Source organism: Eutrema salsugineum, unplaced genomic scaffold, assembly GCF_000478725.1.
Source record: "Eutrema salsugineum unplaced genomic scaffold, Eutsalg1_0 scaffold_9, whole genome shotgun sequence".
In the NCBI taxonomy this organism is placed as follows: domain Eukaryota; kingdom Viridiplantae; phylum Streptophyta; class Magnoliopsida; order Brassicales; family Brassicaceae; genus Eutrema; species Eutrema salsugineum.
In genome coordinates, this window is record NW_006256342.1 from 10,081,564 (window position 1) to 10,099,920 (window position 18,357).

General features: G+C 35.1%; 1 protein-coding gene and 1 long non-coding RNA gene across 5 annotated transcripts in view; one reads left to right on the plus strand and one right to left on the minus strand.

The window, feature by feature from the left end:
* The first annotated feature begins 2,324 nt into the window (after positions 1–2,324).
* Positions 2,325–2,892, plus strand: LOC18008772 (dirigent protein 1). Its single transcript, XM_006391429.2, has one exon. It carries the CDS (start codon positions 2,326–2,328, stop codon positions 2,890–2,892), a length of 567 nt encoding a protein of 188 aa, XP_006391491.1. The 5' UTR covers position 2,325.
* A 12,275-nt stretch (positions 2,893–15,167) lies between these two features.
* LOC112083932 overlaps positions 15,168–18,357 on the minus strand; it is an 11,835-nt gene continuing 8,645 nt past the window's right edge. For 2 of the 4 annotated variants that reach the window (XR_002897970.1, XR_002897972.1), the window contains exon 9: positions 15,168–15,544. This is a non-coding gene — a long non-coding RNA (uncharacterized LOC112083932). The remainder of the gene's footprint in view (positions 15,545–18,357) is intronic. The other 2 variants (XR_002897973.1, XR_002897971.1) reach the window with 2 other exon arrangements.

Here is an 18,357-nt window from a genome sequence, read left to right on the forward strand (position 1 = left end):
GTCTTGGAACTACAAATACTAGAAAAACGTAATACAAGTACTTGAAAGCAATTAAAAACATAGTAAAAGTATTTCAAAATGATCCATAAAACTGGTCAAAATACGGTGTTATCAGTTGTCTCGCTGGAAGATCAAGTACATGGACTGTTGAGGATTTGCCTCCCAAAAAAATTGTCCTTTGCTGTAAGTGGGTTTTCAAATTTAAATTGAAATCTGATGGTTCGGTGGAACGATACAAGGCACGTTTGGTCATTCTTGGGAATAATCAAACTGAGGGAATTGGTTACGACGAGACCTTTGTTCCGGTTGCTAATATGGTAACAATTCGTACTTTTCTTCATTAAGCTGTCTCTCTTGATTGGGAAGTGCATCAAATGGATGACCATAACGCATTTTTACACGGAGATTTTGATGAAGAGGTATACATTCGTTTTTCTCATGGATTCCGGATGAATGAAAAAACGAAAGTTTGCCGATTAAGAAAATCGCTGTATGGTTTAAAGCAAGCTCCTCGATGTTGGTATGAGAAGCTTGCATCAGCTTTGGAAGCTTACAGTTTTTCATCATGACGTAATTGAGTACTCTCTGTTTACACTTGAGAAGGAGTCTGTTCGCATTCATGTGCTGGTTTATGTTGATGACTTGATCATCACTGGTAGCTCGCTTGGCACAATCAACGAGTTTAAAACTTATTTGAGCTCGTGTTTTCATATGAAAGACCTTGGCATTTTGCGATATTTCTCAGGGATCAAAGTCGCACGAAGTCCAGTTGGTATGTAATTGTGTCAACGTAAATATGCACCTGAGATCCTCACTGAAACAGGTTTATTTGGTGTTAAACCGGCTACTCATCTTTTGGAACAGAATCACAAGCTTGCTTTAGCAGATGTCACGATTATGTCGACTCCTGCTCCATACCGTCGTTTGGTTGGAAAATTTATATATCTGACTAATACACGTCCTGACTTATCCTATGCTATTCATATTATTTCTCAGTTTATGAGTGCTCCTAAACCTGCTCATTGGGAAGCTGCACTTTATGTGGTTCGATATCTCAAACAAAGTCCCAGACAAAGTATTATTCTAAAGACTGGCACACTGCTTGTTTTGTCTGCTTGGTGTGATTCCGATTGGGCTTCATGTCCCCTTACTCATTGGTCTTTAACGGGTTGGTTTATACAACTTGGAGGTTCTCCGATATCGTGGAAAACAAAGAAACATGATGTTATGTCTTGTTCTTCTACTGAGGCCGAGTATAGAGCGATGACAGACACAATTCAAGAGCTTCTCTGGTTACGACAGCTACTTCTGGTTCTTGGTATCTCGTGTGACTATTCCATCATCTTTCATTCAGATAGTCAATCGGCTCTGAAACTAGCAGCTAATCCGGTATACCATGCTCGTACTAAGCATGTTGAGTAGGATTATCATTTTATCCGGGATGAGATCTTTCGTAGTACCATTGCTACAAAACATGTTTCCACTAAATTTCAATTCGTTGGTATAATGACAAAGGCACTAAGTCGAAAGGAGTTTGAAGATTTTCTTGGTAAATTAGCTGTTTGTAACCTCCACACTCCACTATGAGAAGGGGTATTGGACCATATTTATTGGGTCATATTCAGCTTTATTATATTTATCTTTATTGTATTTGTCCCATATTGATAATTTGTCAAGTATTAAGTTAATTGTATTGTGTATATAAGACATAGCTTCTCTATTGATATAAAACATAAGGAACCTTTCACAACTTCTAAAGGATTCTTGTCACATTATCAAACAAAAATTGAACATGAAAAAGCAAATTATATCAAAACGAAACTGAATTAACTTGATTATATAACCGTACGATAATACTTTTATACCGAGCAAACCAAATATTCACTAAGAAATTTGAATTAAATAAATAAAAATATTTCAAAATTCATGATGTTTAATTGAATAAATACTACAAATACATTAATAATGATAAAATGATATATCATATTAGTTTAAATTATTTTTATTCTAGTATTTTATTTTGCAAAAACTTTATCAGAAATCAAAGAAAGAAAATGTGGTTATAATCTGGAGGCTGGAGCCTGCACCAACTTTTTATAAAGAGAAAAAAAAAACGAAATCTAAAACAACCGAACTAAACTAAACCGAAATATTGAATGCAGAGGTCTACTATAGGAGAAAAAAACAACGTGAGGACAAAGTAAAGTAATGGTTTAGTTATGTTGTGGAAGTAGTGGTTATACCAAAATCACTAATTTAACTTTAAAACCAAAGACCTTTTTAATAAATAGTTAGAAACTCTTCTTCTGTCCCTTCTTCTCCACCATGTTAACTAGAATCATTTTCCTCATCGCCGTCGTCGCATCTATCATCGTCGTCCTTCTACTCGCATTATTCTCACCCGTTCCGGATTACGACCCACCAGAATCACTCTTCTCCTTCTCACTCTATGTTCAACAAGCCCACATCCCATCGTCATCCTACTCCTCTCGCCGGTCCACGCAACGCATGGCTCGGACCCACCACGGAGGAGGAGGAGGAGCATTGATTTTCCGGCGTACGCTCACGGAAGGAGCCGATAACAATTCTCGGATCGTGGGAAAAGCTGAGGGATTTGTAATCCCACATGAAGACTTTGCTACCTCGAATTTTAACGTGATATATTTGACGTTGGAGACTCCTGAGTACACGGGAAGTGTCAGCATTAGGAGCAGAGACATGGCACATAAATTAGAAGAGGTCATGGAGGTTGTTGGAGGGACAGGAGCTTTTGCTTTTGCTCGTGGAATCGCCATATTTGCTAAAATTTATTATGAAGAAGAATCTGTAACAACTTACCGTGTTAAACTTCTTCTTAGATTTCCACATACTTCTCACATAGATCCACAATGATGGGATTTTTCATTTATTACAAATATACAATACATATATGTGTGTATAAATAAATGTTCAAATCTTTTAGGACTACCGAAGAACAAAAGGTTCAAAAAACTCTAAGGAAGAATCAATTTTTGTTTTACCTTAAATTCAAAATGTTCAAAAAAACTCAAAATGTTCAAAAAACTACCGTGACAAGTTCTTTATCGTCCCATCTCATAAAATGCGAAACCAATATCACTAAACGGCGGTGAGTTTTAACTAGGTTCCTGTGTTTCAATTTTATCTTACTACTGAAAGTTGGAACTATTTTTTTTTTTTTGTTGAAATGTAAAACTTATTTATCACATAAGAAAAAATTACATAATTTAAACAAAAAAAAAAAACATAACTTGGCGTTTGAGATTCAAAACCAGACTGTTTAGATAAGTTGAACAGATAACTGTAAAAGCAGAAATAAAACCGAGCTTAAGACTTCAGAGCTAACAAAAGCAGAGCCGTAGAATTCAACTTAACTAAATCAAAAAGAGATATACTGTCATGAATGCTGCTGAGATTACGCCATTGGTTCAAGAGTTATGCATTCTGTGCCGGTACCCCTTTGTGCAGAGAATTAATGTGAGTTCGAATGTCTCTGTCAATAAAATGGGTGAGTTAGAGAGCAGAGTGGTGAGGGCGGCTGTAACGTCTTCCATTTCTCTCTTTCCAGAAATTGTAGACTGTTGCTTGCAGCGCCAGTCTACCCAGCAGCGCGAGTCAATTTTGCTCAAGCGATTACGTGTCACTGAACGGATGGTGAGTAGCCAGTCAGGGTTGATTTGAAAGCCGAGAAGAAGCAAACAAAGCTAGTGCCATATCGTGAAGGAAAATGGGCATGCAAAGAAGAGAGGATCTCTTGTTTTATTTACGTTGCCACATAGAGGACAAGGTTGGAGAACTTGAGACACCCTAATCCTGGAAAACATCCACCTTGCACTCCAATGCAAAACGCCTTTAAACCCTACATTGAAAAAAGGGAAAAAAGGAGGTGAGAAACAAAGTTAATCAGCGAGGTATAGGCAAAAGTGCCCACGAGATTCATAATATAATATTTAATTTACTAATAATGTAATGTATTATTATCAAATAAATGAAATTTGTCTTATCAATTTATTAAATGTGGTTATAATGCAAGATCTCAAACAAGACAGACTCTCTACATTCCCCAAGAACCTTACGTCCTAGGTATCCATCCTCTACCACAGCTCATAAATGGATTTGACGATTAATGCCTCCACCGAATCACATGACTCCACAATTAATCCTGGTGCCACATCCCTCTACAGGTTTGACAATGACTTGTCAGCCCTTTTTCAATTACTAAACATTCACAAAATTCAGTCATTCGTTGTCGGTCATCAAATAATATTATACACAACGGTTGCACTGTGTCCATAACGGTTTAACAATAAGTACTACAATACCTAACAAGTGGATACTTTATAACTGGCTTAGGGATTTTCTGCTGGACTTGGGTAGTTGGGCCAAAAATCAGTGATGGGCATTTTAAAAGTTTTGCTGCTTGGGGGAAAAAAAATTGAGTCAAAACCCTAGGTTTGAGATTTCACAAAATTGAGACAAGGAAAACCGGGGAAACCCTAACGAATGAATTGACTTGCACTTTACGCCAAAATGATCTCTTAACAATACCTGAAAGAGAAATGAGGGGTGAGCATTTTAGGAATACTTAGCGAGGGTGTACATTGGGCACACAAGACTCTTTGACATTATTTGAAATAACAATAACGATTATATGTAATATAGACATTAGACTCACACAACAACCACCCTAACTAACATTATTATATAATATATATGATACTAATTGTTCGAAATAAAGACAAACACTAATTCATTCATAACAATCAACTTAGCGAGTCAATTTCACATTTCCAAAGACCCACTGTCCAAGGTACTCATTCTCTGTCTCGACCCACACAGGGCTTCACAATAATTCTTTACCACCACCCACACAGACTAATCCTTTGCCATCACCCATGCAGGGCTTGGTCGCTGCAGCTGGATAATATCGCAACAAGAACTCAAACAGGATAGACTCTCCACATTCCCCAAGTATCTCGTGTCCCATGTACTCATTCTCTGTCATAGCCCATAAATGGGTTTGACGATTACTACCTCCGCGCAACCACAAGACTGATAGCAGCATTTTTTACCACCTGTATGGATCATTTTACTTTCTAATGATTTTTATTTTCTTTATGCATTGTTATTATGGTTTTTGAGTATTTGTAGTCTCAATACTCGTTTCAAGAAACTTAGACAAAAGCTTTGCAAAATGGATAGAATACCAGATTTTCAACTCAGAGTCAAACCATCAGAAGTTCACCATCAACTGAAGACCTTCTCACCGGCTGGTCCAGTTCAAATTTAGAGACCTTAAAGATGGATCAGCTAGCTTTCAGGCATACTTTACATGAAGACAATCCAACGGTTCAACCTAAAGTTATGTGAAGATCAAGAACTCATTCAAGCAGCCGGCCAACCATCCTGAGCGTGGCCAACACATTATTCACCACGGCCAGAGAGCTCCTGACCGCAGCCAATCAATGTCCAACCCCAAAGCCCAATTTCAAGCCTGTTTGATTCCTGTCTTCGAAGAAACCCTAAGTGGTGACAAAGCATGCCTTGAAGACCTATAAATACATGTTTTAAGAACCATAAACTGTGTGCTTAGATTACATCTTTTAGTACCTCAAAATTTGTCTTAGGTTTTTTATACTAAGTATTTTTAGGTTTAGGGAGATAAAGATCTATCTCTTGAACCTTTTTTTTTTTTAAATATCGATTTCTTCAAAGCTTTCTTCTACAATGTTTTTGCTCTCTTTATTATGTCTGACTAATTTACTTGTTGGGTTTAAGGGATTAATTGAAGGGGATCTATATGTTTGATGAGGATTGCATGTGCTATTAAGCTTAATCCTAAAACTCTTTCTTCTAAACTTATTTTTAATGCATGAGAGTAGCGTCAGATTTAGATATTTAGTGTTGCAAGAATTTTTATTATTTTTCTGATCTAGTTTTAGAAGAGCAATTCTCCTATTGCGTGCACCTGTTATCGGGGCCAGATATAATAGCTACTGGTCAGGGTCGTGTGTGGCAGTTGGTTATGATTATGAGAGTAACTTAATCATACAACCGTGCTCGAGTTCTAAGAGTTTTAGCTAGGATCTTTTTATTTGCTTTTTAACATGTTTTGAATCGATCATACCCCGGAGATATCCCAAACAACCCATCACCATTTTTCTATAGTCTTTTCGCCTATTATTTTCTCAAGCAATCTTACTTTTCTTTTCTTAGTTTCTTAATCGATTTTCTTAAGCTATTTTCCTTTTTTCCTTTTAGTTTAGGATTTACCTTTTTTGTGACACCAAAAATCCCTTTAAATTCAATTAGTTCTAGACTTCTTTACTCAATCTCTTTCAAAGATTGTTCAAAAAAAACCTCCTTCCCTGTGGATTCGATCCCTAAGTACTATAATTGATGAGCTGTGTACTTGTGGCTTCATTGTTTTTATTAAGGGTACAACTTTTTCTCTACACACCACACACACATCAAGGACTCAACAATTAATCTTGGTGCCACAGCCCTCTACAGGGTTTAAAAATGGCTCATCAGCCTTTTCTTGATCACTACAACTTCACATCCTTCGTTGTAGACCGTCAAACAATACTGTACACAACGGTCGCACCGGGTCCACAGCGGTTTAAAAAAAATTAGTACTACACTACCTAAAAATTGGATAATCAATAACTAAATCATCATGCCTCAATAATTATACATTATGCAACAGCATCAATCATCAATTATATCCTATCTTGATATCAAACATACACATATTCCTAATTCAACTAATGCATCTTAAGAATTCACAAACTAGTCCTCATCTTAATCTAATAGAACGTGGAAATAGTAATTAGAGAAATAATAGTCAAAGAGATTGCAGTTGGGGAAATGCCACTTTAGGAAACTGCGATTGGAAAAAGAAATATTCATAAATAGATTTGCCATAAATGAACTTCCCATAAATAGACTTCCTATACGTGGAAATTATCATAAAGAAAACTTCTCTAAAATAGAATTAGGGTTTTAGATTGATGGAAACTTTGCCGGAAAGAAACATCAGAATGGAGATCGGCTGGAAATCTGGGTTCAAAAGCTTTGCATTGGTGGATAGTTCGCCTCCTGGTGATTTCTGGATCACCGGAAAATTAGCTCGTAAGGTGGCTCATTGGAATTGTCTCCACCTCTTCTCTTTCTCATTCTTCCGGTGGATCTGGCCAACTCTGGTGGTTGTGGGCAACGACGGGAGTTTGGCAGGGCTTCGCTGGTATTGAGACTCTATGCCTTCTTAGGGCATCTCCAATCCTACCCCATTTCTTCCTCCAAATGCCGTTTTTGAGAAAATTATTCTCCAATCCTACCCCATTTTCACCTGCAAAATAGAGGAATGCCATTTTTTCCTCCAAATATGGAGTAACCTCATTTTCAACTCCATTTTACAGGTGAATTTTTTTATTTACAAGATACAGTCCTTTACTTTTCATTAATTCTTAAAACTATATTTTTTATTTATAATTTAATCATTTATATTATATATATTTAATTTAAAATTAAATATAGATAGATTTAAAATTTGAGAATAAAAAATAAAAAAATATAAAAAGATTAACTGAAACTAGAAATAACATAAAATTAAAAATACATAAAAAAATATTGAAATTACAAATAACATAAAATAAATTTATTACAACAACTGATTAATAAAAATCTGGTAAACTGCTTCCAGATCCACCAAGATCATTAAAATATTGTCCAAACAAACCAGATTGAGCCGGATTTTGTTGATATTGTTGTTGTTCAGCCATTTTCTGTAAAATTCGTGTTTGTTCACTCTGAACATAAGCACGAAGATTCGGATCTTGTATCGAGGTTAAGTCTTGGAACAAAAATTTGTTTTCTTCCATAAATTCTGTCAAGGCATAGTTCTTACTTTGAATATCCAAATGTTGTTGTCTTTGGGCACTTGTCTTCTTTAACATTGAATATCTAAATGTTGTTATTTTTATATTATAGTGGTTTTGAATTTAAAATAATATTATAATTTATGAAAGTTTTAAAAGAAAAAAATAAATGATTTCATTTGTAATTTTTATAAATAGAATGTATTATTAGTAATTAACAATAAAATAAAAAGGAAGAATATACTTAGAATATTCTTTTTGGAGTTGAAAATGGAGGAATACATTGGAAAGAAATCCAACTCCATTTTGCAGTTCCCTCATTTTGGAGATAAAAATAGGGAAATACATTGGAGATGCTCTTACTCTCTAGCCACAAACTCCTTTATTTAGAGGGGAAGGGAGGTTTAGGGTTTTAAGAGGAGTAAATGAAGGAAATAGATATGGGCTTAGGGATTTTCCGGTAGACTTGAGCAGTAAGCCAAAAATTAGGGATAGATTTGTAGGCGTTAGGCAGTTGGAGAAAAAATAAACAATTGGGTTAAAACACTGGGTTTGGGATGTCACAGACTTCCCTACTTGATATGGATTCGTCTCCGAATTCGAGATGGCCTCTCTCCACTTGCTTATCAGCATAACTTTTTACTTCCTTTGGATGACTTCTATTGCAAAGCTTTAGAGCAATATTTTCTTTTAATACAACAACATCCTCGGTCTTCAACGCCTTAGTAGATATATTCCGAAAGAAAAATGCAATATCAACATGAATATGGTTAATCGTTAAATTTATTATATACATATAATATTAATAGCATTCAAAAATCTTTAAAATTTTTGATATATATATATATATATATCAATAATATTTAATACCTAAAATTGCATTGTGAACATTTTGTGGCAGCAACTCTGTAAGTACAATTGGGAGAAGTTGTTGTATTATTACATGACAATCATGAATTTAAAGGCCTGATAGCGTCCAAGAATCAACGTCAACGCAACGGGAAAATTTTAAGCATATCCGTGTGAGAATTTTATCTCGTTCTTCATCCACGCTAAAAAAAAAAATTGTTTGCCATCTTTCGACAATCTGAATATTGGAACAGGTGCTTTTCCATCATGAGTTAACTCCAAATTTGGTCTTTTACAAATTGAAGAAGATCCATCCTATATTTGACGTTATCTTTTGTCTTCCCCGGAACATTCAACAAGGTCTTGATGAGATTGGCGAAAAAGTTTTCTCGATATGCATAAAATCAAGATTGTAATGAAGAAGTAGCTCTCCCTAGTACGGTAAATCATAAAAGATACTCTGCTTTACCCAGTTATGATAAACACCATACCCATCAATAGTGTGAAAATGGTTGTTGTGACCATTTCCTCCACAATCAGCAGTTCTGGACAACCCTTCCATGTTTTTTTATCCTCTCATGAAAAAATTATTCTCAGGTCAACCATGTTGGAGGAGTATCATGCATTGATTTTTTCTTTCTAACTCTTAGATTTCGCCTGTAAGGATGCTCTTTTGCTAAGAGTGCTCTTAGATTTTATCTCATCTAGACAATACAGACAAGCCAATCTGTTATGTATCGTCCACCCTGATAGCATATCGTATGCTGGAATATTATTTATTTTCTACATCAATGCAACATGCGTCTTGAAATTTCGCTTTCTTGAGACATCGTAAGCATCCACACCATAACTCCATAAAAAATTATAATTCTTTAATCAAAATATTATGTTAACAGTCAGATATATCTATATACTTATTTGTGCAGTGATTTGCTGATGTGTCGTACTCACCGCGAATTTCACAGTGTTTCGCTTACGTGTCATTGTCAGAATGAGTTTCGGCTGCAAAAAGACATGTTTACCCCATTTAGCTATTACATGTTATTTTTTATTGGTTCTTATGTGATGATTTGTTAAAAATAACTTAAAACAAATCATTCTAAATTATTATGGTTTAATTCTTAATTTTGTTGTCAAATCAAACTGCTTCTAAAATTTTATAAAACCAAAATTTTTTAAAAAAATAACAAAAAGTAAAAAAAAGAAGGAAATCATCTCTAACTAATGGAATGTCGCTTTTTGTATAGTGATTTGCTTAAATGTTGGCTCCATAGTGAGTTTCAGAATGTTTTGTTACGTGTTATTTCTAGAATGAGTTTCAGCTGCAAAATGAACTTTTAACCCCATTTGTAATTACATATCATACTTTTATTGGTTCTTATCTGATGCTGTGTTAAAATAACTTAAAATAAATTGCTTTAAATTATTGTGGTTTAATGCTGTATTTTACTGTCAATCAAACCGTTTCTAAAATTTTATAAAACTGAAATTTAGTTTAAATCTAACAAAAAATAAAATTCAATAAATAGTCTAATGGAATGATGATATTTGTGATGTCTAGATTAAGGTTTTCGACTTCAAATATTTTATTATAAAAATGTATGACTATCTAAATTGTTTAATCTTTTCTTTTTTCTTCGAATAAATTCGTATAGTAGTTAAAAAACTATGTCCAAAATACATAGAACATTGATCAAAATCGAATAAATTTGTACGATATTTCAAAAAACTACATCTAAAATCCATAGAACAGTGATCAAAAGATCTCAAAACTATTTAAACTAAATTATTTGGATACTAATATGTTTTTATCTATTATCTTCTACACTTTTTTCACGATCATGTATTCAAACATTAAGATGCAAAAAAATCTAACAAACAAATATACTCAACAATAGAGAATAATAAACAAATGCATCCAAACTACTATTAGATTTTCAAACAATCAAATGAAAAATTATATCAATCCGCGCAAGTTAACTAGTGATTATAAATTCAACTACTAGCTTTATGTTCTTCAGCCGTTTTCAAATTTGGTTTGATTTTAACAGTTTAAAATATGTTGTGTGTAAAGTTTAACATGCACACAATGTATTTATATTTATACTAATATATTTTGTCATCGTTTCCCTTAAAAATCAATGTGGCATTAATCAAACTTTACCTACCGCCCACCATTTTTTAAAATATAAAATTAAAAATAAATTATTAACTAAATAATGTTTCCTTTTTAACGTAGTTTAATTTTTGAATCGTTATATAATAACACCAAATTTTAATATTCTTTTTTAAATAACATCTTAAAATCAAATATTAGTCAACTAATCAAGTTAACAATTTCTATCAAATTTTTGTAAGTGAATTCCTATTTAATAGCTATGCTAGATATGTGACTATATAATACCGGCATTTATCATAATTCATGTAAATTTTTTTAATGAGTTTTAGTTGGTAATAATTAATTTAAACTACCGTCAATTATATTTTAATTACTACAAGAAAAACATCATTTTACAACGGTCAAAATGGTCGTTATTTCGTCGTAATAGGGCTATTACGACGAACTACCGACGATTACGAAATCGTCGTAAAGTCATCGTCGTAATAGACAAATCGTCGTAAAATCATTGTATCATATACGACAGTTTCGTTTCGTCGTAACATCGAGGGAAACAAATTCGTCGTAAATGCGTCGTACAGTTTACGACGATTTTACATCGAATTGCGTCGATTTGGTCTTCGCCTGGACCGTCGTTAAGTGGTCGTTAATGATCGACGTAAAATCGTCGTAAAATATACGACGCAAAAATCTTCGTAAATCAATCGTAAAGTATTTAATCATTTCGTCGTAAAATCGTCGTAAATCACGGACGTATAATCGTCGTATTTGTCGTCGTACATATTGGTCATAAATTCGTCGTAATATTTACGACGAATGTACGACGATTTTATAAAATAATAATAAAGATATTACGATGATTATACGACATTTAATATAATTAAAAATTAAAAAAAAATTCGAATTAAAATTTAAATTAAAACAAAAAATAATTTACAATTTAAAATTTATTAAAATTTCAAATTAAAATTAATTGTAATATTTACAAAAAAACCCTACAGCTCTAAATCTAAATCTATATCTATATCGTCGATCCCGTCACCGGCCTGCTCCCTATCGTCCTCGACGTGTTTCTTGCCGGGTCTTTGGTTAGATGCTTCCGCCGGCGCCTGATCTCCGGCTCTAGGAGGCTCAACCCCGAGAGATCGGAACATCTCCTCGTCCGTCTGCACCGGCGGTTGCGTCCTAGTAGATGACCCGGCAGACGATCCGACAACCCCATCAGCCCGCAGCTTGTCCAACTGCGCCATGAGCACCGGGTTGTCGGCTCCCATGATCTCGAAGAGACCGTAGAGCTGGTCGATCCTCGTCTCGTAACGGGTCCGCATCTGATTGATCTCCTGGCGGATAACCGGATCCGGGACCCGGACGTGACTAGTCGCCGTAGCTCTCGGGCTATCACGGATGGACCCCATCCCTAATACCCGCCCTTTTTTCTTTGGGGCAACCTAAAAATATTTAAAAACATTACGGTTAGAAATTCAATTTAAAACTAAAGTTACATTAATTAAATATAGTAATTAAATTTACCTCTTCGAAAATCTGGTCCATTTCCGCCACCGTCAGCGCCGGGTTGATTGGACCGAGCTACCTCTGGGAGACGTTGGACGCGCCTGCTGAGTCAGCTGCGTCTGCCGCTCCTCGATCGCCGCACAGGCGGCGTTGTAGATCTCCTCCGCCCGAGGATCCGTGAATTCGCCGTTCCGCTTCTTATGCGTCTCGGCGAAAACCTTTGTCATCGGAGGAAGTTCTCCTCCGTTTTCTTCGACCTACAAAATCAAAATGCGATGACAACTCTTCACAATTTAACAGGATATACGTATGTGCACTGTGATAATCTTTTTCATTGGACCACCAAACTTCTTTTAGTTTTCCACTAAAACGTCCGATCGGCGAGAATATGTCAGGTACGCCTTCAACGGCATATGTATGGCCAACTCCTCCATCATCATATCGACGAGTAGCTCTTTTTCGTGTTCGTACTTTCGGTGCAAAATAGTATGAAGTGAAGTGTGAAGTCTCTTGCGTCAAGCTTCCCGCCACAATTGAGCCTTCCACTTTAGCTAGGTTTTTGGCTTTACCTTTAAGATACTTCATGAAACGCTCGAACGGATACATCCACCTATACTGAACGGGTCCACCGAGCTCTGCTTCGTGTGGGAGATGAACAGGAAGATGTTCCATAACATCAAAAAAAGAACTCTTCTGTCAACGCCCCATCTGAATCTTTACGCATATACATCCAACTTCTTAGCTCGTATATAGATATCTTGAAAATAAACTCAAAATACTATATCTTTTTATTGATTAGACAATAAAGGAGCTGGTCTCTTGTGTCACGTCTAGCCACGTGAATGGAGTAAATTAACCTTTTAATATTATTACTTCTTTTTTTCAAAGTAAATAACTCCTAATTCGGGTTTCCAGCAATGGATAACCCAATATATAAGGATTTACAACACTATACTAAAATTTAGGAGACCTACAATGGGTCTCCAAGATGATGATGCTCTTATGTTTGAATGATGATGTGTTGTGATTGAAAGAAGGAATGAAGATCTATTTATAGGAAAATTTCGGGCTTTACAACGTTTTTACGACGACATTTTACGACGAATTTACATTGAAAAATAATATTACGACGAGTTTACGACGATTATGCGATAAAATCTTTCCCCTACAATTGTTAGGTAAACATGTTTTAAATGTTTTCCACCTAACTTCTTTTTCGACGTAAAATCGTCGTAATATGTACATCGAAATGCAGTCGTCGTATAATCGTCGTAATTTTACATCGAATTTACGACGATTTTACATTTACTAGCAAATCTCTCGTTATCGATGTATAATCGTCGTAATGCGTCGTAAATTGTACGTCGAGTTTACGACGATTTTTTTATACGACGGTGTTACGACGGTTTTAAAATTAGACGTAAGATCGTCGTAAAATCGTTGTAAGCTTGCGACGATTTGAAAACCGTCGTAATGAACTGTTGGAAAGCGATTGTTTTCTTGTAGTGAATTTAACACTTTTTAATCGATATTAAATACCTTATTCTTGTTGAGTTTCATCCTGGATTCCGGTATCATCGAATACCATACGTACATCTTCATCATAACATTGATCGACGAATATTTGAAAATTAGGATTATCAATCTCCACCATCGTCGTAACAAATTTTCCATGATGCATCCAAACATAATTAATTTCTTTAAACCACTTCAAATACAGATGCTTTGCAACAGTATCTGCATCACGACGTTTTTGGTTTTTACATTTCACACACGGACACAATAACTTTCTTCGCTCCTTAAAAGACGGTTTCTTACAAACGAAAGACAAAAATGTGTTTTATTCCCTCAACAAATTTATAAGACACCTGTTTTTTTTTTCATCTAAAAGTGTATACATCCACTTTCTAGAATAAAAAAATCAGACATTTTTTTCTTTCAGCTTTCTTATTTTTCTATCTGACGAAGTGCTAATATCGTGTCCACATATATATAATTGGTTTTGCCACAGATTACCACAACTCTTTTTGTAACATTTAAGAATGTATTCTCTGCCCTCTCAAATAATATGACATCACAACTTTTTCAGAGTACAAACAAAATAACCACAGATTATTAGTGGCAGTTCGTGGCAAATCCATAAAATATCTTACTTTGCTCATTCTTCGGTTGGACTTATTGACCAAAACTTGTAACAAATTATTAATACCATAATTTCATGGCAAATTTGACATAAATGCCTATGTTTTTATGTTTTGGCAAATTTGACAAAAAATTCTCTGATAATATGATGGTAAATATTTACAAAAATTTAAGGTGACAATTTGTAGTAAATTTTGTTAGTATGGAAAAAATTGACACCAATTTGACACAAAATACAACAATATTTAGAAAATAATGATCTGAGGCAAAATATAATAACCACGAAATGATTGTGGTAAAATTTTGGCAATAAACAACATTTCTTGAAATGTAACTCTGCTTGATATCAAACTTGGAACGTTTTATCCTCCGCCTTTATCACAGTGTGAAATTTATGCCACACAGAATACAGCTTTACGAAATTATTAATACAGGGAATTAGTGCTGGTTCAGAAGCCCGACAAAAAAAAATTCCCAATAAATAAAGTATAATATATCCTACTAATGCAGCTAAGCAGAAAGAAATTCAAACAAATTTTATTGAATAAAAGAAATTTGGATTACAAAAATAATAATAAAGGTTTTAAATAAAATAATAAATAAATAAACTAAATGAAATCAAAACTCAAAACTCAAAACTACAAAAATCCAAAACCCCATTCAAAACCCCTTACTACGTCTTCAACGCCCGCTTAGTTTTCTTCCGGCTCGTTTTGTGCTCCGCCACAAGCTTCTTAGTTAGAGCTCTCGATTAGTATTGGAAACCAACTCGTTGCATGCCGCCTGATAACTCTACAGGTGATAAAACTGCACTCCCATTTTCGCACTAAGCTCTTTTCCTCCGTACCATTCGTCCATCTGCACATTGTCGTAGAAAAAGAAAGCTTCATGTCCCCAGCCTCGGCCCTCCGGTCGGTCATAGTATTCACACAAATATCTAAGGCCCTCTTCTATTCTCTGTGCATGGCTCACGCCTGCTTGCCTTGAATCAATTCCCGCCCTTTGAAACTTCTTGCCTTGGGTACTATTGTCGGAAAACCCAGTTGAAAATTTTTTGTCTTAAGATATTTATTTCGGTCATGCCGTGTGTACTATAAAATTCTTTTGTCATTAGACTTTTCTTTTTATCAAGCCGTGGGTACCATTGCTGGAAAACCGATTGAAAGTCTTAGAAGATTTTTTCTAGTCAAGCCGTGGGTAAAGTGATATTCTTATGTCATTAGATTTTTTTTTCTATCAAACTGTGGGTACTATTGTCGGAAAACCCGGTCGAAAGTCTTTTGTATGAAGATATTTATTTCGGTCAAGCCATAGGTACTATAAAATTCTTTTATCATTAGATTTTTTTTTATCAAACCGTGGGTACTTTTGCTAGAAAACCGATCGAAAGTCTTAGAAGAATTTTTCTAGTCAAGCCGTGGGTACTACTTCCGGAAAACCCGGTCGCATGTCTTTTGTCAGAAGATTGTTTTTCTCAAGCCGTGGGTAAAGTGATATTCTTATGTTATTATATTTTTTTCGTTCAAACCGTGGGTACTATTGTCGGAAAAACCGATCGAAGGTCTTCTGTCTGAAGATATTTATTTTGGTTAAGCCGTGGGTACTATAAAATTCTTTTGTCATTAGATTTTTAATTTTTAATAAGCCGTGGGTACCATTGCTGGAAAACCGATCGAAAGTCTTACATGACTTTTTCTAGTCAAGCCGTGCGTACTATTTCCGGAAAACCCGGTCGAATGTCTTTTGTCAGAAGATTATTTTGGTCAAGCCATGGGTAAAGTGATATTCTTATGTCATTATATTTTTTCGATCAAACCGTGGATACTATTGTCGGAAAACCCGGGTGAAAGTCTTTTGTCTTAAGATATTTATTTCGGTCAAGCCGTGGTTACTATAAAATTCTTTTGTCATTAGACTTTTTTTTTATCAAGCCGTGGGTACCATTGCTGGAAAACCAATCAAAAGTCTAAGGAGACTTTTTCTAGTTAAGTCGTGAGTACTGCTCTCGGAAAATCCGGTCGAATGTCTTTTGTCAGAAGATTGTTTTGGTCAAACCGTGGGTAAAGTGATATTCTTATGTCATTAGATTTTTTTTTATCAAACATGAGTACTATTGTCAGAAAACCCGGTCGAAAGTCTTTTGTCTGAAGATATTTATTTTGGTCAAGCCGTGGGTACTATAAAAATCTTTTCTCATTAGACTTTTTTTTATCAAGTTGTGGGTACCAGTGTTGGAAAACCGATCGAAAGTCTTAGAAGACTTTTTCTAGTCAAGCCGTGGGTACTACTCCTAGAAAACCCGGTCGAATGTCTTTTGTCAGAAGATACCTCTGGTCAAGCCGTGGGTAAAGTGATATTCTTATGTCATTATATTTTTTTGATCAAACCGTGGGTACTATTGTCGGAAAACCCAGTCGAAAGTCTTTTGAATGAAGATATTTATTTCGGTCAAGCCGTGGGTACTATAAAATTCTTTTGTCATTAGACTTTTTTTTATTAAGCCGTGTGTACTTTTGCTGGAAAACAGATCGAAAGTCTTAGAAGAATTTTTCTAGTCAAGCCGTGGATACTACTTCTGGAAAACCCGGTCGAATGTCTTTTGTCAGAAGATTGTTTTTCTCAAGCCGTGGGTAAAGTGATATTCTTATGTTATTAGATTTATTTCGATCAAACCGTGGGTACTATTATTGGAAAAACCGATCAAAGGTCTTCTGTCCAAAGATATTTATTTTGGTTAAGCCATGGGTACAATAAAATTCTTTTATCATTAGACTTTTTATATTTACCAAGCCGTGGGTACCATTTCTGGAAAACCGATCAAAAGTCTTAGATGACTTTTTCTAGTTAAGCCGTGGGTACTACTTCCGGAAAACCCGGTCGAATGTCTTTTGTCAGAAGATTGTTTTGGCAAGTCGTGAGTAAAGTGATATTCTTATGTTATTTGATTTTTTTTCGATCAAACCGTAGGTACTATTGTTAGAAAAACCGATTGAAGGTCTTCTGTCTTAAGATATTTATTTTGGTTAAGCCGTGGGTACTATAAAATTCTTTTGTCATTAGACTTCTTATTTTTACCAAGTCGTGGGTACCATTGCTGGAAACCGATCGAAAGTCTTAGATGACTTTTTCTAGTCAAGCCGTGGGTACTACTCTCGGAAAACCCGGTCGAATGTCTTTTGTTAGAAGATTATTTTGGTCAAGCCGTGGGTAAAGTGATATTCTTATGTCATTATATTTTTTTGATCAAACCGTGGGTACTATTGTCGGAAAACTCGGTTGAAAGTCTTTTGTCTGAAGATATTTATTTCGTTCAAGCCGTGGGTACTTTAAAAATCTTTTCTCATTAGACTTTTTTTTCATCAAGTCGTGGGTACCATTGCTGGAAAACCGATCGAAAGTCTTAGAAGACTTTTTCTAGTCAAGCCGTGGGTATTACTCCCAGAAAACCCGGTCGAATGTCTATTGTCAGAAGATATCTCCGGTCAAACCATGGGTAAAGTAATATTCTTATGTCATTAGATTTTTTTTTTGATCAAACCGTGGGTAATATTGTCGGAAAATCAAGTCGAAAGTCTGTTGTATGAAGATATTTATTTCGATCAAGCCGTGGGTACTATAAAATTCTTTTGTCATTAGACTTTTTTTTTATCAAGCCATGGGTACTTTTGCTGGAAAACCAACCGAAAGTCTTAGAAGAATTTTTCTAATCAAGCAGTCGATACTACTTCCGGAAAACCCGGTCGAATGTCTTTTGTCAGAAAATTGTTTTTGTCAAGCCGTGGGTAAAGTGATATTCTTATGTCATTAGATTTTTTTGATCATACCGTAGGTACTATG